The 23,195-nt window shown below is 31.8% G+C and overlaps 3 protein-coding genes across 4 annotated transcripts; 2 read left to right on the forward strand and 1 right to left on the reverse strand.

Annotated features, from left to right (window-relative positions):
- The first annotated feature begins 3,962 nt into the window (after nucleotides 1-3,962).
- Nucleotides 3,963-7,780, forward strand: LOC108469535 (ACT domain-containing protein ACR6-like). Its single transcript, XM_017770409.2, has 7 exons — nucleotides 3,963-4,529; nucleotides 4,664-4,709; nucleotides 4,883-4,997; nucleotides 5,503-5,570; nucleotides 5,657-6,256; nucleotides 6,347-6,451; nucleotides 7,238-7,780. The coding sequence occupies exons 1-7, from the start codon at nucleotides 4,483-4,485 to the stop codon at nucleotides 7,619-7,621; spliced, it is 1,365 nt and encodes a 454-aa protein (XP_017625898.1). The 5' UTR covers nucleotides 3,963-4,482; the 3' UTR covers nucleotides 7,622-7,780.
- A 1,827-nt stretch (nucleotides 7,781-9,607) lies between these two features.
- LOC108453101 (60S ribosomal protein L7a-2-like) lies at nucleotides 9,608-12,625 on the reverse strand. Its single transcript, XM_017751418.2, has 7 exons — nucleotides 12,446-12,625; nucleotides 11,909-11,956; nucleotides 11,609-11,810; nucleotides 10,435-10,604; nucleotides 10,216-10,344; nucleotides 10,035-10,127; nucleotides 9,608-9,950 (listed from the first exon to the last, which is right to left on the reverse strand). Exons 1-7 carry the CDS (start codon nucleotides 12,446-12,448, stop codon nucleotides 9,819-9,821), a joined length of 777 nt encoding a protein of 258 aa, XP_017606907.1. The 5' UTR covers nucleotides 12,449-12,625; the 3' UTR covers nucleotides 9,608-9,818.
- Nucleotides 12,626-16,417: 3,792 nt separating this feature from the next.
- Nucleotides 16,418-21,855, forward strand: LOC108456868 (DEK domain-containing chromatin-associated protein 1). 2 transcript variants are annotated; one of them, XM_053030817.1, is made up of 11 exons: nucleotides 16,418-17,170; nucleotides 17,264-17,297; nucleotides 18,077-18,156; nucleotides 18,231-18,290; nucleotides 18,471-18,584; nucleotides 18,669-18,749; nucleotides 18,846-18,917; nucleotides 20,383-20,878; nucleotides 21,027-21,124; nucleotides 21,210-21,240; nucleotides 21,330-21,855. In XM_053030817.1, exons 1-11 carry the CDS (start codon nucleotides 16,793-16,795, stop codon nucleotides 21,497-21,499), a joined length of 1,614 nt encoding a protein of 537 aa, XP_052886777.1. In that variant the 5' UTR covers nucleotides 16,418-16,792; the 3' UTR covers nucleotides 21,500-21,855. The 2 variants fall into 2 exon arrangements, with proteins under 2 accessions (XP_052886777.1, XP_052886778.1); XM_053030818.1 differs by having other exon boundaries at nucleotides 18,474-18,584.
- The last annotated feature ends 1,340 nt before the right edge of the window (nucleotides 21,856-23,195 follow it).

The raw sequence follows: 23,195 nt of genomic DNA on the forward strand, positions 1-23,195 counted from the left end.
AAAATGGGTGGTCTCCTAATGGCGATTTTTATGATCAGACCAGACCAGACCAGACCAGAGATTGAAGACAAAAGCTTAGCTACTGTGTTTTGGCAAGTCATGAGTGATAGACAAGTGGGGATGGATGGTGAATTCATTGATTCTTGGGTATCAAATTGTGATGATTTGTGGTCGGTGAAATGGTTGGTAAGCTAGCTTTGTAGGCTTTGTCCTGTAATAAAGACAAAAAAAGCTTCAATATGTTGCTGCCCAAATTGGTGGCATGCATGAATGTTCATTACCTCGTCCACTACACTGTGCTTTTACCCTCTTCTTAGGGCACCACATATGCCTTTAATTAGAATTTAGATTGTATTTATCTTTTTTTACTCAAAAAATAAGTAAATTAGTCATTTTATGTTAGACCAAAAAGTAAATTAGTTTTTCTGATTAAAATTTCATCCATTTCTTCTATTAAAAATTAGTCTCTGTATGTAGCATAAGATACATATAGCATGCCCTATATTATTGTTTGATTATTTTATTAGCCATGTTAATTTTAATAATAGAAATTGATAGAATTTTAACAGAAAAGATTAGGTCACTTTTTATCTAATGTATATTGATCAATTTACACATATTTTTAGTAGAAGAGATAAAATATAATCTAATAACTTTACCAAATACAAAACATGTTATTGTGGTTATTATATTATTAAGTTTAAGCAAAGAAAAGGTAGTAGATGTTAATGTTTTAAGCGGTAGAGTTGGTGAAGTCAAGAAAATTAGTGGGTTTTAACATAGAATTTACTAACGAGGCAAAAATGTCCGCATGCTAGGTCGCAATTGGACTTTTTTGCGATGCTTCAATACCATTCCAGCCCATGATTATATCGAATAAAACTTAAGTCTATAATAATATATATATTAATTCGTGTATGTTTAAAATTTTAATAAAATATATATTAATTAGTTAAATATTTTTAAAAGAAGTATGAGTAGATTTAAAATAGATTTGAGTTACTAATTTATAAATATGAATAAAATTAGGCAAAATCTAAAACCTATATTTTGGGTCAAACTGAGTTTGGACAAATATAGATTATGTTAATACTATGCAATAATTCAACTCAATCCGACTTATAAACACATTTACCTTACATATTTCTTTCTTGGAAATTTAAAGACATCATCGTTGAAAAAGAATCACTTCGGACCTCCAATTTTCCATTCAACTAAATTGACAAATTGAGATTTCAATATTTCTTAAAAACAACTAAAATCAATCATCTTATAAGTAGACATTAAAAATCATAAAATAAATAAGAAATATATTAAATTTTAAAAATATATTTTAAAAATCAAAACATAAAAAGTTTTTTTTTAATCTAAGAATAAGAATAATAGGAAAATTTTGATGTGTTGTTTGTTGGGAATTGGCCCCACAATGATAGGTATCATCCTTGAGTCATATTAAAGTTTGCTCCCATTTTCACTTAGAGCCATGTACAATTCACGATGGGGGAACACCTTGAGGCAACAGGTTGTATGTGGGCACACAACCACTCATGAAGGGGACATGAGCATCTTTGCTCTTGGTGGGGTTTGAACCCCTCACCTATGGCATATGGGTCACCACTTAGGCAATATGGCACCATTTGAGCTAATTTTTATTGTTGAAGAGGTCAGTTTTTTTGAGATAAGTCTTTGATGTGTTGTCCCGTGGCCAACTTACCGAACTCCTCAACAATGTAAGATATTGTCCTCGTGTCAATATTTTGTCTCCCTTCTCCACCAAGAACCCTATAGGGGTTTATGAAGGGGGAACGCCCCAATTGGCAGAGGTGTGAGTTGCAAGGCTTAAAGGAGAGGTATAAGTATAGTGCATAACATTAATTATATAGATCATTTACATGTAGGGGGACTCGAATCACCAAATATAAGCCACATACTTGCAAGTCCATTGGCATTCCTGATAACGTAGAAGCAAGAACCCAAGATTACTAGAAAAAAAATATAAACTCAACCACAAGTAACTCAAAATCTACCTCAAACCAACGCCGGACAGTACCAACAATCCTAACTAAATCTTCCCCAAGATCCCCAGCGTCCATGTAACCCTCAACATGTTCTTACTAGGAAAACTACCCCCAATACTACCAAAACCCCACCTTATTATTATTCGCAATATTATCAAGACAACACCAACGCCTCTCAAGATGAGCAAACCTCTCAAATCCCCCATCTAGACTTATAACAATTTATATAAATGCAGGGAAAAAATAAAAGTATTAGAAGAACAACTCTCTACATAGCAAAGGTCGTATCAAAAGCAACAAGAACACCAACAAGAGCTCAACCTAAGAAATAAGGAAATCTTTGAAGAGTTAAGGGTTGGAAGGGACCCTCAACAACAAACCTCCTATCCAAGAAGAAGAGATGGTCCAATCTTACCCCAACAAGCGATAAAACCAAAGATGTGAAGATAACCCGACATTCGTATGCTCACGAACAACTTGTTGCCTCGAGACACTTCTCATTTGTGAACCATACATGGCTCTTAATGGAGGTGAGAAACAAAACTCTAACATAACTCAAAGACAATACCTACCATAGTAAGGAGTTCGACTAGCTTCCTAACATACACTACTTCGAAGGTTTTTCTCGAAAAAATCAATCCTCTCAACATGGTTAAATCTCAAACCAATCAATTAAAGAATATTTATTTTTTATTTAAAAAATCCAAAATAAAATAAAATAAATCCGATTCTAATGATCATCAACAAATTTTTCTTGTTCTCGGTTTTCATCTTTTTACTGATTTTAATATAATTATATAAGAAATCAAATAGTTGAGTAGACCAACATGATTTCTCTTTCTCAACCATGCTTTAAAAAAAAAAAAGCGCAAAGAAAAGAGATTAAAGAAACTTTAACGTCCTTGATACAGTTATCTGTCATGTAGATAAGATCCACGTAAACATCTTACAAAAAACGAAATTTCTCAGGAAAGTTCCACACATTTTCCCCTGGAAAATGCCAAAAGAAAACTGAGATTGAGAAGATATTTCTTGTTTGTTTGTTTTTCTTACAAAGTAGTCCTACCAAACAGCAATCGACTCCCAACAATGTTAAAAAGTAAGCCTTTTGCTGTTTAGATATGGCCACGTTTATAGTCTCCTAATCACTGTAGTTGCTTTCATGCTTTATCTTCTACATTTTTCAGCTTTTAACTGCCTGATCCAGTTTTTAGGATTGGGGTTCCTTTTTATAATTAATCTCCGAAAATAAAATTAAAAATTGGTAAAAACTCATAAGTTGTGTTGTTATTATTATTTTTATTTACGGATTCTTTTAGCAATAATATATTTTTATTATGTCTTGATTTATTTTCATCCTTGGTTTTTAATTATAAATTTATTATTAACAACAATTTATATTTTAAAATTAATTAAAAATTTGAAAAAATTCGAAAATTCAACTTATTTAACTTTTGATTCAGAGTCATGCTAAAGAGCGAAACAAGAAAATTTAAGAAATCGAAAGCCTACCCAAATAAGGTTATTTGGATAATTTATGGAATAATAATTTTTCCTCTTAACTATATTTACAAGAATAGAACCAAATGCTATTTTTATTTAAATATGTTTTATTTTATATAAAAAATTATGAAAAGTTATTAATTATTTTTCTTTGCTTGAGAAATTGTTTTCAGAAATTTACTAAATAATATCGAAAAGGTATAAAGCAAAATTCACTCTTTCAAAATAAATCCGAAAATAACTGTTCAAAATTATGATGACGAATTCAAAAATAAAAATATTGGATGGAATAAATCAATCTCACTATTAATATGCTCTACTTTGTATATAAATAAACCCTGGAAAAGTTTTAAAGAAAATGATATTAAAAATAAAAATAGAATGGGATCTTGATTTAACAATAAAAAGAATGTGAAGTTGAAGTTTGGAATTTAATACTCTATATTAAGAAAGATGTTAGCATCTCTAATGCTTTTCTTTCAGTTCAAACTCCAAACCTTTCTTCATACTTTCCGGTTACTATATTGCCGCTGGGAACCACGTCCAGCTCCGGCAGACATGGCACGTGACATTAAGATGAATGAAGCAACGTAATTCTCACATTGTCACGTGGATTAAACCCTTCCCGCGTACGGTACGGACTCTTTAATTCGATAAAGGTGGGGTGTGATGATGATTTCACCCAAAGAATAAACCTTCTTTTTATTCAGTTGCATCGCAAGTAACGTCTTTTAACTGTTTACATTAACCAATCAATAACCGACACGTGGATACCAAGCTCCCGTTGTACCCTTTTAGCCTTCTCTCTGTTTTTTCCTTTAGGTTTTATAAAACGCCCCTGCAGGCTTCACTCTCTGTTATCTCCTCCATTGCCCATTCTAATTTCTATCTTCTTCTTTATTTTTCTTATTTTATTTTTCTTTTTCCTCTTTCGTTTGAATATTTTGAGAAACAAAAAAGAATGGATGATGAATTTGCAAAGCTTAATAGGAGAATCAACCCTCCAAGGTATTTTCTCTGTTTTCTTTTGAAGTTTCAATTCAATTCAGTTCAATTTAATCCATTTTCCTTTTCTTTTTGTTTTAGATTTTATGTTGTTTTTTGTGTTGCTTTTAATGGGCTGAATTCCATTTCTTTTGTAGAGTTATTGTTGACAATGGTGCTTGTGGACATGCTACCTTTATACAGGTATCATTTTTTTTTTTCACATAAGACTGTGTTTAAGCATGTTCAGACTCATGTAATTGTTACAATAATAATGGTGCTAATTGAATTAAGGTTGAACCAGTATCAATAATCATGCTATAGATGGCATAAGGTTGTACTAATAAGCTTTGGTAATTTTGTGTTATTTTTTTTAGGTTGATAGTGTGAACAAGCATGAGATTCTCCTTGAAATAGTCCAAGTTCTTTCAGACCTTAACCTTAATGTAACCAAAGCTTATATCTCTTCTGATGCTGGATGGTTCATGGATGGTATGTTTCATAATTTTTGTATTTATAGGCTCTAAGCAAGTTTGCGAAATGTTGTTTATAGACTCTTAAAAAGGCCTCCCGACAATGGTTGGTATTGTACCCAAGAATAGGATGTCTATGCTTGGTTTTACTTCCGGATTTTATCTTCCAACTCTACAAAAAGCTTTGAGGGGTTCACGAAGTGAAAACACCTCCACCAACCAAAGAAATGTGAGCTAATATAGCATTTGTGGGTAAAATGTGTTCAAATCCGACCAAGTGCAAATACTCATATTTTCCTGGTGGATAGAGGCCCTCTCATTCCGTGAATCTTTCAAGGCTCTTTTTGGAGTCATGAGACCAAACCCGAGGATAAAATAGAGCATAAACACTCCACGCCCAGTATTATCTCTTTTGAGGGATCCATCAGCTCCCTATGAACACACTTGGCAAACTTTTTTCAGAGCAAGCCCGACCTCCCCCACAACAGTGCTGTAATTATATCAAACTTGTTTGGTTTTTTCAGTGTTTTATGTGACAGATAATCGAGGGAAGAAAATTACAGATGAAGAGACACGTGGTTATATACAAAAAGTAAGCGTAAATTGGTGGGATTCCATGTATGATATTAATATCATTACGATACCTTTTAAACAATTTTCATTTGTTAAATTCTACAGACACTTGAAACCAAAGTATATATCTTAAATTCAATGAAGAGCTCAGCTAATTTAATCCCTTCCAAAGACCATACCAGTACTACAATAGAACTAACCGGCAATGATAGGCCGGGTCTTCTCTCCGAATTATCCGCGGTTTTAGCTGATATGGGATGCAATGTAATAAACGCCGAGATATGGACACACAACGCTCGAGCCGCCACCGTTATCCATATCACCGACCGGTCAACAGGTCACACGATCGAAGACCCGGACCGGCTTTCAACAATCAAGGAACTACTCTTCAATGTAATGAAAGGGGACAGTGATTTTAAGACACCAAGTGCAAGAATGTTTGTTTCAACATCAAGAGAAACTCATACAGGTCGAAGATTGCATCAAATGTTGTTAGCAGATAGAGATTTTGAGAGACATAATGACAAATGTTCTATGGAACCACATGTAACTGTGTTGGATTGCAGTGATAGGGATTATACAGTTGTGACCATAAGATGCTTGGATCGACCAAAGCTATTGTTTGATACTGTTTGTTGTTTAACGGATATGGAATATGTTGTGTTCCATGGAACTGTCATTACAGGGAGACTGGAAGCTTATCAGGTTTGTAAATTATTACAAGGAATTTCAAATGTTTTTTTAATGAAATTTAAAGTGGGTATTTATTGTAAAATCACTTCTTTCTTTTTGTAGGAATATTATATCAGACATGTTGATGGGTTCCCTATAAGTTCAGAAGCTGAACAACAAAGAGTTATGGAATGTCTTGAAGCTGCCATTGAAAGGAGAACCACACAGGTTGGTTGGTTACCTTCAAAATTTTTTATTTTTTATTTTTATAAAAAGAAAAATTGTTGTTAGTTGCTATAATTGTATAGAATTTGAGATTTAGTCCTTCTATTATTCTACTTTTTTAACCTAAAAATCCTAGTCCGATTTATTAATTTATCATATTTATTTCCTATCAATCATATGTCAAGTCATATGAGAATTGAGGACAACCTAATCAAAATTTTAATTTGACAATTTTTGACAAAAAATACTTACAATTTTAATGACCGAGTTGAAATTTTTAATTTAAAAAAAAAAAAGAAAAGAAAAAAGTAACACTTGATTTTTAATTTTTAAGTACAAGAACTAATAGCATACTTTAATTTTATTTTTTTTTAATCTGTCGTTCTTCCCAACAACACACTCTACAAGGTTTAAACTTATCTCCTGAAGAGTGTATAGTGGTGAAGTTAAAAGAGTGGATAGTGACTTTGCCCCCCTTTGGTTAAATGAGAAAAACTTTCTATTTAGCCCCTTCTCAACTTAAATAATTCAAATTAAGTTTTTAACACTTGAATAAATGAAATATTTACATTTTCAGCTCCCCAAATCATGTAATTTAAGCATTTTAACACAAAATTTTTAATTAACTCCCAAATAAAATTTCCGCAATGTAGCTTAGTAATCCACAGTTCAAAATCTTGTTTTAAAGCTCTTCATAATTATAAAAAGAAAAAAAGAAAAAAAAAACCTTGGTCAAATTACAGTTTGAGTCCTTGTACTATACTCAAGTTGGGTTTATTGTGCATACAGGGTGTGGAATTGGAAGTGATAACAGAGGACCGGTTTGGGGTACTATCAGAAATCACAAGAATAATTCGTGAAAATGGATTAAGCATTAAAAGAGCAGAAATAAGGAGGAATGGTGGAAAAGCAAACGACAGGTTCATAGTAAGTGATGTGATGGGAAATGGGGTGGTTGATCCCAAAACCATGGAAATGGTCCAAAAAGAAATAGGAGGATTAGGAGAAGAAGAAGGTTGTGGTGTGAAGGTTGAAGGGAATAATTCCTCCCTTTTATTATCTACGAAACTTCCCAAAGAAAAACACGAGACAAGGACAAGTTTCTCGTTTGGGAACTTGTTTAAAGGAAGAAATTTCCATAACTTCAATAAACTCATCAAATCTTGTTCTTAAATTATTATAATATTAATCTGTCTTTGTTCCCTACTGGTTTTTGGAGGGGAATTATAGCTTATTGCTTGTGTGTTTCCCATATACATGTATAGGTTTGGTTTTGTATGTAAATTAATTTTACATAATTGTTGCAATGAAACTTTGGAGGATTTAAACTTAGATGATGATGCGAATTCAAATATTTGCAAGTATTCAATTTATTAGATAAGTCCTTCTTATCATATCAGCAATGACCCCATGCAATAATAAAATGTCTCTCAGCTCAAATTTCTCTGATCTCACCCTTCACCATTGCAACTAAGTCTAGGCTCCCCTCTACTAACTCATTCTATCCTTGAGTTCATGAACTTGACCATTGCGATTGACTCTAGCTTTGCTCTCCCTTTGAATCATTGATTCCACCCTTGATTTCCCTACTTGACAAAAGAACTCAAATATCCATCATGGGAAAGTATTCATAGCTTCAAAATTTAAAGATAAGCAGAGTATTTTTCACTGCAAGTTCATCTGCTATATGTTATCATTATCAACCAAGGAAATATAAAATACATCTTTTTAGAACCATATATTGTTGGAAATTAGGTTGGATTTTGAGGATCATTCGTCGATGACGAAAGAACAGCTTCTTTTTAGTATCAACGTTAGAGGCCAAGTCTGTAAACATGATATTATAGCAAAACGTTCATGTTAGGGTGCGCACAAATAAATGTTAAGACTTAATATTATAACAAAACATACTTCATGTTTGGATTTTGATTTCGACAGTGAAAGCTGGGATTAGAGAAAGTTGAGTTGAGAAGTGAGGTACATGACATTTTATTGCTGCATTGAATCATTGCTGATGTCTCTAGTTAATGGAATAAAATTAAAATTAAAAACCTTCATAAGTGGGTGGTGTAATTTAAGCTCTTATGTGTCATTTTCTTTTATCTGCCTAGGTTTTTTTTTTTTTTTAATTCATATTACAACACTTGATAACATCTTAAATCGATTTGTACACTTCTTAACAATATATAAAATAATTACTCAATATTCGCTTTATATTTATAAACAAATCTATTTTATATTCCTAAATAAATTTGAATATCCATCCTTGTATCTTACTTTACTTTTTAGGTCATTAATTTAAAAAACTCACTTAATAAATTCAAATATTCAACAAATTTAGAATGTTGAACGAATAATTTATTTGATTCGGATACAAATTTAAATAAGTTAATTAAATGCAAATAATAAATATATTTAAACAAGAATATAAAGATAGTATTTGATAAATAATATTTTCAGCTTTTTTAGCTGGTTGTAAGTAGTTAGTAAATAGAAGTTTGCAACACCTTCTTCAGTTAAAACCTCAAAAAAAAAAAACTTTAGATAAATAACTTTTGCTCAACAAATTGAGAATGAAATATATGAAACAACATATATTGCCATATTTGGTCAAAAATTACTCTCTATAACATTCTCTCAAACCTAATAAGAATGTCAATATATCAATAACTTCCATTCTACTATTTTCACTTTTATCTCCAAAGTTCAAAATAAATCTAAAAATATTCACTAATTAATTTCATTAACAAATGTTTTAATTCCTTAGTAATAATGTTTTATTTCAATAATTTCACCCAACCGTGGAACCAAATATTTTAACCCAAACGAGAGTCCATTCAAAACCCAGTCTTATCCCAACCCGTATTAAATATTATACCATATTACTTCTATTTTATAATTTAATGTATCATGTAACTTTTCATCACATATAGATAACATATATGTTAAAATATTAATGTTAATAAATATTTCAGCTACCAATGTTTATAAATTTAGTGAAATAAAATATAAAATTACTAAAAGTAAAATAAAAATAATATATACTTCCATTTTTGGGGGTGAACTTTAATGAATTTATATTATCCACCTATCTATATGGTTGGATTTGAAAAAAAATTGTAAGTAAATCACAAAACTAATGATGAATTGGCCAACATGTAAAAATAAAAACATTTGATTGACAATTCATTAGAAAATCACAAAACTTCAGCACAAACAACAAACTAGGCATTTAGAAAGTTCAACCACAAAAGTATATGAATGTTCCTCCGGAAAAGAGAGTAAACCCGAGTCGAAAATCGATCGTACCTTACTACAAAAGACTATTTAATCAAAAACACGAACTGCGACAAAAGGTCTATTAATTCCTCTATGTCATCCTCTGTGCAGCTTCCTTTGCAAGAAGCTTCTCCTTCGCTTTGGTTCGGGCTTGTGACTTGGAGCCCATGATGCCGCCACCCCACTTCTTCCTGTACTCGTCGTACTTGTCATTGAAGTTTGCCTGCAACGTGCATCATGAGTGAATACTACGATGTGTGATTTGAACATATGTTAGTTACATACTATATTGTATGCGTATTCCTACCTTGATTGCCTCGAGTACTTTGCTGAATTCCAGCTTATCCTCGTTCTTAACCGTGGTCAAACACAAGACGGAAGCAGTTTTCTTGTGGACAATCTGCAGTAGTACACTAACACAGATAAGTAGTCTGCTCTTTAACGTCATAATTTGGCAAAGAAAACACGGACACATGAAAGAAATTTACCGATCCCAAACGTGATTTTCCCTTAACAATGCAATATGGGACCTCCATTTTCCTGCACAAAGCCGGAAGCCACACTACCAACTCTATGGGATCCACATCATGAGCAATAACAACCAATTGAGCCTTGTTCTGCAAAAGAATTATAAAGGAACTATTATTCTTAAGTGATTCACAATAGAAATAAAGCATTCAGTGAAAATGAAGAAATTCAAGGGCAACCTGCTCGATAAGGTAAGTAACATGGTTAAGACCGTATTTCACAACAATTGGTTTCTTAGACTCGGGGGCTTTTCCTTCAGCCTCGGCCTGGGCCTTTTTCAAGAGACGTTCCTTCTTGGCCGCTTTGTCCTCTGGCCTGTACTTGAGGAGCAACTTGAACAGACTTGTTGCTGCAAGAGGACATGAGATAACCAATGTTTAATGGTTAAAATTTAATAGCAACCATTATAATCAGAAACAGTAATCAACAGCGAGAAATGTGAAAGAGGCAGAGTTATGAAAACAAACATAACAGAATAAGCAAGTTTTTATGCGAACAAACCACGTCACCCCATGTATGTTATATTTCAAAATAACAAGGCACATGAAAACCAATATAGATTATAAATTCCGATTTGCAATTGTTTTTCAAGTGAACTGGTTACCAAGAGAAAGGTGAGACATATACATTTAAAATAGAGTAAATTGCACCAAACATCCCTAAACTATGACTCGCATTCTAAGTCTGTCCCTAAACATTAAAACACTGTAATTACATCCCCTAACTTCGGAAATTATATCTACCAAGTCCTTCCACTACTAAAACCATTGATTTTACTATTAAGTGACACCTCAGATCCTAGATAGCATAATTTAAAATTCTAAAAATAAGGAAAAAAATAAACTTAAAAAGTTTTAAAATAAAAAAGTTACAAAGTGAAAATAAACCTTGTATTGAGTAAATTGCACCAAAGTTTTGCCATTTTACCTTTTTTTTCTTTCTATTTTCTGTTAACTTTAACATTTAATTTTATCTTATTTTTTAAATTTTAAATAATGCCACAGGATTTGATGTATCACTTAAAGCTGAAATTAAATGTTTTAGAACTGGAAGGACTTGATTGCTATAAACTTCAAAGTTTGGGGATGTAATTGCAATGTTTTGTACTTTGGGGACAAATTAAGAATGTGAGTCATAGTTAGGGACGTTTGGTGAAATTTACTCTTAAAAGTAAGTACCTATAATAAAAATCCATTTCCCCGAACTTGTACCACACAAACTTCTAAGCTAAGTTAAACATTTCATTCAGAAAATAGTCAAAGGTTAAAGAAAACAGCAGTTGAGAATCCACTTGAAACAAATATGGCGAATCTAATGAATAAGTTAGAAACGAGAGAAGATTTTAGTGCAGACCGAGGTTCTTGTCAAGAGTCTTGGTGAACTGGTTCAATGCTGGTGGAACCTTCAACCTCTGCTTGAGGATCCTCTTCTTCCTTTGAATACGAACAACCTTAGGCCACTTCACGAATCGATGCAAATCCTTCTTAGGAGGTAAAGCCCCTCCAATGCCGAACTGCTTTGGACGCTTCTCAAACAACGGATTGACAACCTTCTCCTAATATCAATAATCAAAATGATAAACCAATAGTGAGACCACAATCAAGTTACTTGAGGGGTTCAGCAATTAAGAAAGTAATGAAGAATGAAGATTACTTGTTTCTTCTTGGCGGGCACAGCCACCTTTCCACCTTTCTTCGGCCCCTGCATTTAGCAAAAAAAGGGAACCCTTTTAAACAAGTACATTGATTCAAAATACAAAGGACAACAATTTACCGCAAAAGGACCATAGTCCAAGAGCTTCTTCAAAATTTATACAGAAATATAAAACATTAATCCTTTTAGGTAAACTAAGAATTATGCTAATCTTTCAACGTAATAACTGTTCACTACACTGTAAAAAATAGCTATCATAGATCAGTTTTCATTTCCTAGAAATTTAGAAATATCAGCTAACTTCTGAACCAATTATTTACAACAAGTTTCTCAGGTACTAATCCTCTAACTACATCTTATTCAACATTAAAATCTCAAAAAAAAAAAAACAGCACAAATAAAACACAGAGTGAACTGTATTTAAAGCAAAAACAAGCATAAAAATGAGAGAAACTGTGGGGAAAATTTGAGAGAAACACTAGACTTGAATAAACGTAATTAGAAGATGATTAATTGAAATGGGGTTGTCGGATTTACCATGTTTTGCACCTCCAAAAGCTTCTTCTTCAAAGCTTTCTGTGATTTAGAACGGCGGAAGAAAACCCTAGAAAACACGTAGAAAGCAAAAGCAATGAACAAACTAGGGTTTATATTAGAACAAGGCCTACTTTTGGCCAGTGGTAAAAAAACTGTGGGCTTGTTGGAGACTTTCTATTGGTCTCAATTGTTAACCATTTAAATGGGTGAGAGACGTGAAATTAGCCCGATGGTCCGAAAATTGCCCCAATTTGATTTAAGGTTGCATTTTGCACTGAATTTCTTAAAAATATGGTCTTTTAAAAATTTGTTGGATTAAGTTATTTTTTTGAAATTTTATGGTATTAGACTGAAATAAAAAAATACTTTGAGCTGAAAGCGTTTTCAGCTGATTTGCAGAAAACGCTTATAACTAGAAGTATTTTTCTTGTGATCCATTTTTTAGGATTAGATTTTTGGGTTTTTTTAAGTAGGGTTAGGTTTAAGGTTTTGTGGATTTTTGGATTTAGGGTTGTGTAGGGTTTTTATATTTTTAAGTTTTTATATATTCTTTAGTTTTTATATTTTTTAGATGTAAAGTTAATAATTATTTAATTTGATATTTACAAATATTGTATTTACACCAATAGTATATTCGAATTATTCATATTGTAAATTTTGATTCAATTCATAATCGAAACTCAAACTACTCAATTTGATTAATTAACTTTTTTTTTTACGGGAGATTAAGGTTGATCAGAATTTTCAGTGCATTATTTTTAAACTTTCAGAGTATTTTTCAGTGCATTATTTTCAAACTTTCATATTTCTTCAGAAAATACATCTAGGAAATCCCGAGATATCTGATGGGTGAGTGGAAAAAAAATGGGGAGTTGAAAGTGGTAAAGGAAAAACGCTCCACGTAGGATGCAATTTCAATGCACTATCAGATAAAAGCACTAAAAGAGCATGCAACTGGATGCGTTTTCATGCCATGTTAGTCGAAACATAATTTCAATTTTTTTTTCTAACAGTGAACTGAAAACGCTTTCAGCTGAGCACATTTTCAGCGCTTTTTTATGACAGTGCACTGAAAATGTGTCTTACATGGAGTGTTTTCACTCTAGCACTTTCAACTTCCCATTCACCTCAGCTCTATAAAAGCATGACTTTCAGTATTGAGTGGCATAAGGCATTTACAACCAAAAAAAAAAAAAGAAGAGGAAGTTCACACATAAGGCATAATTTGAAGCTATTACGCAATTTGCATCAAGTAATGATCGATTTTTGTTGTTTATGTTTAATTGCAACACTTATTATTTTGCATAATATTTTTATTTTGGACATGTGAAACAAGTTATTTCATTGAAAATAAGTGGACGAATTAATGTTATTGATTATTATGACGGTGGAGCATGTGACACCGAGAACGGGGCCGTTTTTTTTATCAGAAAACACAGCGTGGTTGGCTTTTAACCCAAATATACAATTGTCAAATCTACGTGGAAGAATTAGGCGAAAGATCGACTAATCTAACCAGATGAGAGTATTGTCACTTAAATATCGATTTTGTGCTTTGGTCGACACCATTAGATATGACACTTTTGATATTAGAGGCGCGAGTGAGTTGGAGGCGATGGTGCAAACACATATTGCCAGTGGATTACCAATTCTTCTATTTTGCTCTAGAATTAAACTGCTACAAGCAGAACGTCCAACAATCTGGGTTTGGTGGTAACGCAGAATACTGGACCCCTATATGACATTCAATTAATGGTTTTGATTTGAACTTCAGTCAGCCGATGTTCAACGTTTGGAACACTTACAAGAGAATGGCATCAAGTGATTTTAGTTGTTTCAACAATCATACAAGAAGGGATTATGTATTCCTTACGACATCCAACCCTGGATGTAGCACTTCAGGCCTGGCGGGTCTAAGGTTTTGGCGTATTGTAATAAAATAGTTTGGTTGGCAAAGTGGAATCTGCCTAATTTCATATCAATATTTGAATCTAATGCTCACTTTGATTCTTTTATGAGATTACGGACTCATTTAGATTATCTACTAAAGTAAGTTGTATTTTCTCGCAATGTAAATGTTACGGTGTCACTTATCATTAGTTTGAACTTAGATAATTAATAAGCTAATATTTACTTATCACAATTTCACTATTCATGCAAAATACGAAACAAAAAATACAAAATACATAATAGTGAAATGTGAAATTAACTTTATTTATTTATTCATTGTTCAATTAAATAGAAAACAATTATATATTTTTACAATATGGACACATTTTCCAACACGAAGAGATGGTCAGTAAGTAATGGACTACAAGAATATAGTTATGGTGTTTTAAACAAGTAGAGAATAAGGACATGCCTAGATAAATTGTAAGTCAACTTGTTAGTTGAAAGAATTGGTAATAGTAAAAGTGTACTATTCGTAACAAGCTAGCAGGTTGGCGAATTATGCTACCACAGCATACTAAAACAGTTAACATGCAAACCTCGCTCATTTTTTTAGATTCATCATTTTTGGGGTGTGACACACCGTTTCAAAATTAATGACGTAATCAACTTTTCGTAAGTTATTCGTGCTAAATTATTGAGTGAGCTGCAAATTAATCAATGATAACATGCCTTCATTATTCCTAATTAGTATAATATATTTGATATGCAAAATCAAGAAAATTACATTTTCATCCTTAATTTATTTATAAACACAAAAATCATTAATACTCTACTTAAAACCGTATGTTTGGACCGGTTGATCAAACCTTAAAGTTTCAAGGGCGAGATACTTGCCTAAAGTTTATATATGGATATCAACTGCAAACTTTACGTTCTTGGCCTTTCAATATATAATTGCTAGGTGACAATCAGTTTTAAGATCAATGACGCCATCCCAAAGATAAAAAAAGAAAAGAAGAGATTTAAGGCTGATATACTTTTTAAGCCATGCTTGAGTTGGTATCATGGGTCAACCGGGTATAAATTCAATTAGAGAAATTTTAAAAATATCTTTCATAATTAAAATAAGTTATAATATTTGAGGGTATTTTAATTTTTTATTTAAAAATAATAAAAATTGCATGCAATTTGAGCATGTACCATTTACATTAATAAAACCTTTATTTTATCAGTTAACAAAACCCTTAATTTGATTTGTTTTACATAATTTAATTTAATTTTATTATGTATTCTTTATTACCCTATCGGTTGTATGTAATGATAATTTTGTAACTAAGATTAATGGCCATACTAGGATAAATAATTGTAGTACATTTAATATTCTTAATTTAATGCATTCACTGTTTAAATTTTGTTTTACTCATTATTTTAATATTGTAATATTTTACATGTCATTATTAATTAATTTTAAACCATAATTTCATTATTTATTATATGTTATTTTAAATATATATATGTATTATAAGTATGTAATTTCCCACCTATACGCATGTGATAGAATTTTAGTTAAGGATAAAAAGCACGAGGTAAGTTTATGTTTAGGTTACTTAACTTCAAAAAAATTACAAAATGATAAATGAACTATTGAAAGTTTTCATTTAAGTCATTGAGCTACTAAAATCACTATTGTCTAACATTTTCTATTCTCACAACGTGCACTAATTGAAAGCTCTTATTCCATTTTACTTTTATAGTTTAGTTTTATCTCGACATTGAGTATTAGATAAACTTAGATCTAATGTATGTTATTCTACTTATCAACATGTATTTATCCATTATATCTATTATCGAATCATCGTCAGTTTTACTAGTGGACTTAAAAGAAAATTAAACAGATAATAATTTAAATAAAAACTTTTAAAAAATCTAATAATAATTTTATAACTTTTTAAAATTGAGCTATCAAAATATAAACTTACAAACAATTTATCATTAATATTTAACTAACAAAATATGTTGACTATGGACTCACAAATGAATGAAAGTATGAAACTCAATGCGGTAACGTTTTAAGTTTCAGGTTTTGATTTTTGCTAAAAAAAAAAAAAAAAAATGGCGAAATCAAAATCCCGCTCACTCGTAAAAAATAATTTTTGGTTACCCGCTCGTTACTCCCTCTTCTTCTCATCTCCGTCGCGCGCCCTAAATCCCCCAAATAAAAGTTTGTACTTCATTCTTTTTCCTTTTAGTCTCAAAATTCGCCCTCAAATTTGCCATTTCCAACAACACCAAGTCAATACACCTACACCAATCACACTTATTTTTCCTTTTCATTTCACTGCACTGAATTCACCCACCATAGTTACTCTTTTTCTCTCGATCTGTTAGGGTTTCTTTTAATTCTAGGCTTTCAAGGGAACGTACAGTTTCCTTTTAATTTTACCGGTGATTTCTATGGCGACGGAAACCCTAGATGACAAGAAACCGGAGGAAGAGGAGGTGAAAGATAAAGAAAACGAAGAGGGAAGTAAGGAGGTTTTGGAGAAACAAATGGAAGTTGAAGAGAAGGAGAACGAGGAAGAAGAAGAGGAGGAGGAGGAAGAGGTGAGGGGGGAGGAGGAAGAAGAAGAGAGTGAAGATGAAGGGACTGAAAAGGTCAAAGGTAGTAGTAGAAAGCGGAGTTCTAGGAAATCTGGTCGAGATTCGGCTGAGAAGAAAGAGCCAGTGACGCCTAGTAGTGATAGGCCTACAAGGGAAAGGAAAGTCGTAGAAAGGTATTCAGCTCCTTCTGTTGCAAGGTCTTCCTCGTCTAAAACTCTGTCAATTGAAAAGGTATGCTTTCTTTTCTGGGGTTAAGGATCTGGTTTCATTCAATTCATTTTCTTTGTGTTATGATTGTTTTTTGAACTTTGATTTGCTTTTCAGGGTCGTGGTACTCAGCTTAAAGATATTCCCAATGGTATGCGTCTGTTCTCTTGCTTATTTGTTTTCCCCCCCTAAGGTTCTACTGCATGTTTTCTTTGAATTTCATGGGATTGGATTGATTGTGATTCTATTTATATTCAATTCTGGGTCCTTTGAAGTAATGTAGTCTACGTAATAAATTGAGTACTTTCTATTTGTACTCAAATTAGTAATATTTAATACTTAATAATATTTGAAGCTCATTCTATTTGTTGGTGTTTTAAATGATAATGAGTGTTGGTTATTAGTTATGCATGTAGATTTACTTTTTAGAAAGCAGAACAATTAGTCTCCATAAAACCTGTCAATAAAGATGTGAGTAAAGACATCTGAACCAATGCAAATTTGAGGTTAAACTGTTTGGTATGTCGAGTTCGAATAAGTGTGATGATAAATACTTGAAATGGTATTGTCCCTGAGTTAAACTATAAAAGCTTAAATGTTATAGTTAAAATAGATAAATGTGAAGACTCCTTAACCCTAACCTAATCAAAACTTGCTCTCATGAGTCCATATCAATAGTTCGTTCTGGATTGTCATGCTTGGTAGGAATTTTATAGGCACTTGAATTGGTTGGGAATTTGTAGACGAGATCTATTTGACTACTTTCTAGATTGGAAGTTTTCATCTGATATTTGACTCTCAAGATTCTCTTGGATGATAGACAGATTCATGTGATACTTTTTCTTTGAAATAGTATTGTTCATGGTCATTGAACTTTGTTATTACTGCATGGCCTGCACTATTTATTTCTGATGCTGTAACTCATTTCAGTGGCTTTCAAGTTGTCAAAGAGAAAAGCTGATGATAATCTGCAGATGCTTCATATAATTCTCTTTGGAAAGAAAGCAAAGGTGATTGAGGGTTATATTGTCTTGTTGTTCCATGATGTGTTTTTTATGTACTTACTGTATTTTTCCATTTACAGCCTCACAGTTTGAAGAGAAACATTGGTCAATTTTCAGGCTATGTTTGGGTTGAGAATGAGGTATTTTTTTTGATCTTCTGAAGTCCCCCCTCTCTTTCCCCTGTTGTCTGCCTGCATGGTTCTCTTGTTGCATTTCCATGAAGTAGGCTTTATTGAAGATACATTGCCCATGCTTTACTGTGTATAACCTGATTTTCATCAAGTGGAGATTTCTTAATGACCATTGTATTATCTTTTCAGCAGGAAAAACAAAAAGCGAAAGTAAGAGAAAAAATTGACAAATGTGTTAAAGAAAAATTGGTTGATTTCTGTGATTTGCTGAATATTCCATTTATGAGGACCAGTGTAAGAAAGGTAAGAAAGAAATGTATAAAATGTACCATTTTTATGCAATAATATTTCTTGCTTCTTTGGGTATAAGTCATTTCTATTTTGAAGGAGGAAGTCACTGCCAAATTATTGGAATTTTTGGAATCCCCTCATGCTACAACAGACGTTCTTCTTGCTGACAAGGAACAGGTGCAAATTTTTTTCAAAATCTTTTGTATGTTATGAAGTTTTTGATATGATTAACTGTCAGTTTTGGGCCAAATGAGATTCTTTTTCTTGTTTCAGAAGGGTAAAAGGCGTAAGGCTACACCAAGCAAAAACATTGGTTCTGCGGAGGCATTGGATACATCAGCCAAGGTTTGTCTTGTTTGATTTTGCTTCATTTTTAGATATGTATATGTTATCTATTTTATGCATCTATGATAGTTGGATAATGCTTGTATTGCTGTGTCATTTTGTATTTTTTTTTTTAATTCATCGATTCCATTTTATTTCTGTTCAAGTTTCCTTTTGTTGTGTATAATTTTTACCTCCTTGTCTGTGCCAAGTTTAAAATTGTTGTGATCAGAGTGATGTTAATTTTTGGCCTTCATTAACCTAACAACAAATGATATATGCTTTGGTGCTGAAGTTCTGTTTTTATTTCTAAGGTTCTTTATACTATGTTGGTCGAATGTGTTATAATTTGACTTATCATTCATTAATGCTAATTTTTTTGCCAATAAGAATAGGGTTTTAGAATTGTCAATTTGTTTTTTTTGTAAGGGTTAGTAATTAGTCTCGGCTGATCTAAGTTTATGTTCTCAAGACATCCTTGCATCTCCATTTAATCAGTTTTGTCAAACCTTGCTCACTGGCCACTGTGTCTCTATTGTCTGTTTTTAGATTTATTTGCTTTGTATTGTTAATATAGATATTTCCTCATTGTTATTTTTTGGTCCAGTCGTGGAAAATTTTTAATGCTATTTGTTCATTCAAGTTTCTCAAAATATTTGGTGTGGTTTTTCTCATTCCGTATTGGTCCTTCTATAGTCCTTTTTAGTTGGTTTAGAAATATATTTGGTTTGATTACAGATTTAAGTGATATTACCAATGAATATTTCTGGATTCAGAATAAATTATGTTTCACTTGCCTAGTAATGAATTATCTTACATGGATTGTTGCTTCTTTGTGTTTGTGGTGGTACATGACATGCATTATCTTTGTTTTTGGTTATTATTAATTTCTCTGAACCTTTTTGTTTTCTTGAATCTTGTGATTTGTTCATTATCATCTTTGTCATGGTTCATGACTTCATGGTGAGCTTTTCACTTTGATAAGGTTAGCTATGTTGATTGCACTTGCATGAGTTTTTGTGCTTGTATGTTTATTAGACAAGAATGTTTGTTTTTTTTCCCCTTTTATATGGAGGGTTAAAACATCGTATCTGTGTGACTATGTTCATAGGTCTTGATGTGTCTAACATTGGTATGTTAGGAAAGCTGATCATCATTGTGATGACTTTCCTCTATTCCAGTTACCTTCATTTTTTAATCAATTTGGTTTTAGTAATTTTAGTTTGCTAGATTCTCTCTTTGAGGAACCAAAGTTTATACATGTTTTTGTTTAGGTAAAGCTAGGCTTGTAGATTCACATATTTTCTTTCTAAATCTCAAATAAGGTTGTGCTGCAGGAATCTAGCTGGGAATTGCTGCTTGAGAATGATAACTATTCTCTGATTTTATATTTTTGCTTGTCTCTGCCGTATTTTTAGTCCCCTGCATTTGTTGGTGGCCTAGAGTGCTTGATGCTTGTTATTTTGTTTTCAATTTCTCTCTACAGAAGCGACGAAAAACACCCCAAGGTGTAGAAAAGCGCAAGCGTTCATCCAAAGCTGAGGAGGAGGAAGATGATGATAAAGTTGAATCCCCTGTTACTAGAGATGATTCTCATGAAGATGATGCTGACACTGCGCCAAAAGAAGAGAATGATGATGAGGAGACTAAATCAGAGGAGGAAGAAGAAGAACCCAAGAAGTCAAGCAAAAAGGGCACATCAAAAAAGGTTGCAACAGAGAGTCCGGAGTCAAAAAGCAAGGATAAATTTGAATCTGGAAAAAATCTCACCCCTGCAAAATCTAGCAAAAAATCTTCTGGATCAACTTCAAAACAAGATGCTAGTGATGGTGGTGGGACTTCTGGCTCTAAATCAAAGGGTTCTGCATCAAAGAAGCCTAAGGTTGAAAAGGAAAACTCTAAGGATGGATCCACCAAAGAGAAGCTTGCAGTCAAGAAGCAAACAAACAAGTCATCAGCAAAGGTTTCTGCTAAATCACAAGGTAGATTTCACTAGCTATACTGTTTCTGTTATGCTGGTGTATGGAGTTTTTTTATGCGTGGATATTCTTAAAAGAAAAAGGAATATTTGAAGTGGTTGAGTTTATTGATTTTTTTTGTTCAACATCCATTGTGTTTATGTTGTGACAGGTAAAAGCAAAACCAGCAAGAAACCTAAACCCGAGCCTAGCAGGGAAGAGATTCATGAAGTAGTTGTAGATATTCTAAAAAAAGTGGACTTCAACACTGTAAGTGTTATCTTTATCTGTTTATTTCTTAGATGTAATGATTAAATTCAGGGTATTAGTGCTAAAGTTTTCTTGTCTGATGCAGGCAACATTATCTGATATCCTTAGGCAACTAGGTATGTTTTACCCTTAGTCATTAAAAGTCTTTAAGTTACAATATTGATACTTAGACTCTTAACTAATTATAAGATTTTGATAATCTCAGGTACACACTTTGACCTGGATTTGATGCACAGAAAAGCTGAGGTGAAGGATATCATTACAGATGTGATAAATAACATGTCTGATGAGGATGAGGAAGGGGATGAAAGTGAGGAGAATGCCGATACAGGTGGTGGTGCTGATAAAGATGGTGATGGAGATGATGATGCCTAGTTCTCACTTGAGGAAATTATATGACCGGTAATTTATCTCTCCCTCTAGGGATTTGATTTGCAATTCTAAATAGAATTATAAAATTGTAGTCATTTTAGATGTTCAATAGGTGGGATTGTAACATATGAGGTAGTTACTCTTTTGTAGTAACTTATTGTAGTATGCTTGTAGTTGAAGTTTCTCATAGTGAACATCATGTTGTTTATTCGGCAGAAGTTTCAAAGATTTGAGTTTTAGAAGAAAGTATGCACTGTAGTCATTAGATTGGGTTTTCAAAGATGATTATGTTAACATTTTGATCAAACATTTTGAACAGTTCTCTTGTTAATGTTTTTGAGCTCAAAAACAATTTAAAATTTGTTTCCATTGTTACGTCGTTTAAATTTAATATGATCATTTAAGGTAAGAAAGTAAATGAGATGATTAAAAAAGAAGTTGAATTTGATATAGTCATTTTAAAGTTGGAAGAAATTAATATTTGAGTTATTTGTGAGTTCAAGCTTGAAATTACTGCATTAGTCTTAGTATTTGACTGAACTTTTCATTATTCAAGCTTGGGTCTGATCACAACTTCAATCGAAGATAATTCAAATATAAAATGAGTTTTATTACGTAAATAATTGAGTTGAGTTTGAATACTTTAGCTTCTACAATCGTACACCAACTTCTCATGGCTTGATCGACTTGATTACAACGGATAAAAACTGGCATAAACCTCTGTTTCTTGCAATGGTTAATTTGTGTTTTGCCTATCAATTTCTCCGTTTGTCGGTTATTATTATTATTTTTAAACTTTGTTTGTGCCTTGAAATTGTATTCCTTTGATTAGATTAGTACTTTTTACTTTGTGTTGACACGGTATTGATGATGTTATTTAGTAGGCTTTTAATGTCACATGATAAAAATAAAAATATTTTAAGATATATAAAGTAAAAAAGTATACTTTTTATTCCCATTAAATTGTTTGATTATTTTAGTAATTTTATATATATTTTTAATAAAATCTGAAATTATTATTTTAAAATTAAAAATACATAAATTAATAAAAAAGTAAATTTTTAAAAAAAAAATCAAGAATGGACTTAGATGGATGGTTTGGTCAAATTGTTTAGGCTTTTTAGTTGATTTGTGGGATTTTACAAGTTTTAATTATTTTATATATTTATATATTTTATAAATGTATATTATAATATTTTATATAATTTTCAAAGTATTATATGCTTTTTATATGTTTTAGATTTTATAAATTTATATTTTTTATATATATTTCAAAATAATAATACCATAAATTGTGGAAAAATTATATTTTTATTAATTTATATATTTTAAATATTTTTATTTATGCTTGTCATATGATATATTAAGAAGTTGTAGTGTTATGTTAGTGTAAACTAATAGTGTTAATGTAGAGGCATTAATTAAGTTGACAAAATATAAGTTAAGATACCAATTAAATTAAAATTAATTAGGTACAAATGAATAACTTCAAAGGGCAAAGAAAAAAAGGTTAAATGATGTTGGAGGAAGACTTATTTAAAAGTTGGATGCTTGTATGAAGTTTTGATTGAAATTTGAAAGAGGTTGGAGAAAAATATTAATTTAGTAAAAATGAGTTTAAATAAAAATATAAGTTTATCTTTTAATTGGGTTGATCTGAGCTAATTCGACTCGAATAATAATACAAATTTAATATTTA

This window comes from Gossypium arboreum, chromosome 7 (genome assembly GCF_025698485.1).
Source record: "Gossypium arboreum isolate Shixiya-1 chromosome 7, ASM2569848v2, whole genome shotgun sequence".
NCBI lineage: Eukaryota > Viridiplantae > Streptophyta > Magnoliopsida > Malvales > Malvaceae > Gossypium > Gossypium arboreum.

Bases quoted from the DNA above. Each gene is read 5' to 3' on its own strand.
- LOC108469535 (XM_017770409.2), top strand. From the start codon at position 4,483: ATGGATGATGAATTTGCAAAGCTTAATAGGAGAATCAACCCTCCAAG. The intron at 4,710-4,882 runs GTATCATTTTTT...TATTTTTTTTAG, and splicing joins GACATGCTACCTTTATACAG to GTTGATAGTGTGAACAAGCA. The intron at 6,452-7,237 runs GTTGGTTGGTTA...TTGTGCATACAG, and splicing joins TTGAAAGGAGAACCACACAG to GGTGTGGAATTGGAAGTGAT.
- LOC108453101 (XM_017751418.2), bottom strand. The intron at 10,605-11,608 runs GTCTGCACTAAA...GTCCTCTTGCAG, and splicing joins GACTCTTGACAAGAACCTCG to CAACAAGTCTGTTCAAGTTG. The intron at 9,951-10,034 runs GTAGGAATACGC...TGCACGTTGCAG, and splicing joins AAGTACTCGAGGCAATCAAG to GCAAACTTCAATGACAAGTA.
- LOC108456868 (XM_053030817.1), top strand. From the start codon at position 16,793: ATGGCGACGGAAACCCTAGATGACAAGAAACCGGAGGAAGAGGAGGTG. The intron at 20,879-21,026 runs GTAGATTTCACT...ATGTTGTGACAG, and splicing joins GGTTTCTGCTAAATCACAAG to GTAAAAGCAAAACCAGCAAG. The intron at 21,241-21,329 runs GTATGTTTTACC...TGATAATCTCAG, and splicing joins TGATATCCTTAGGCAACTAG to GTACACACTTTGACCTGGAT.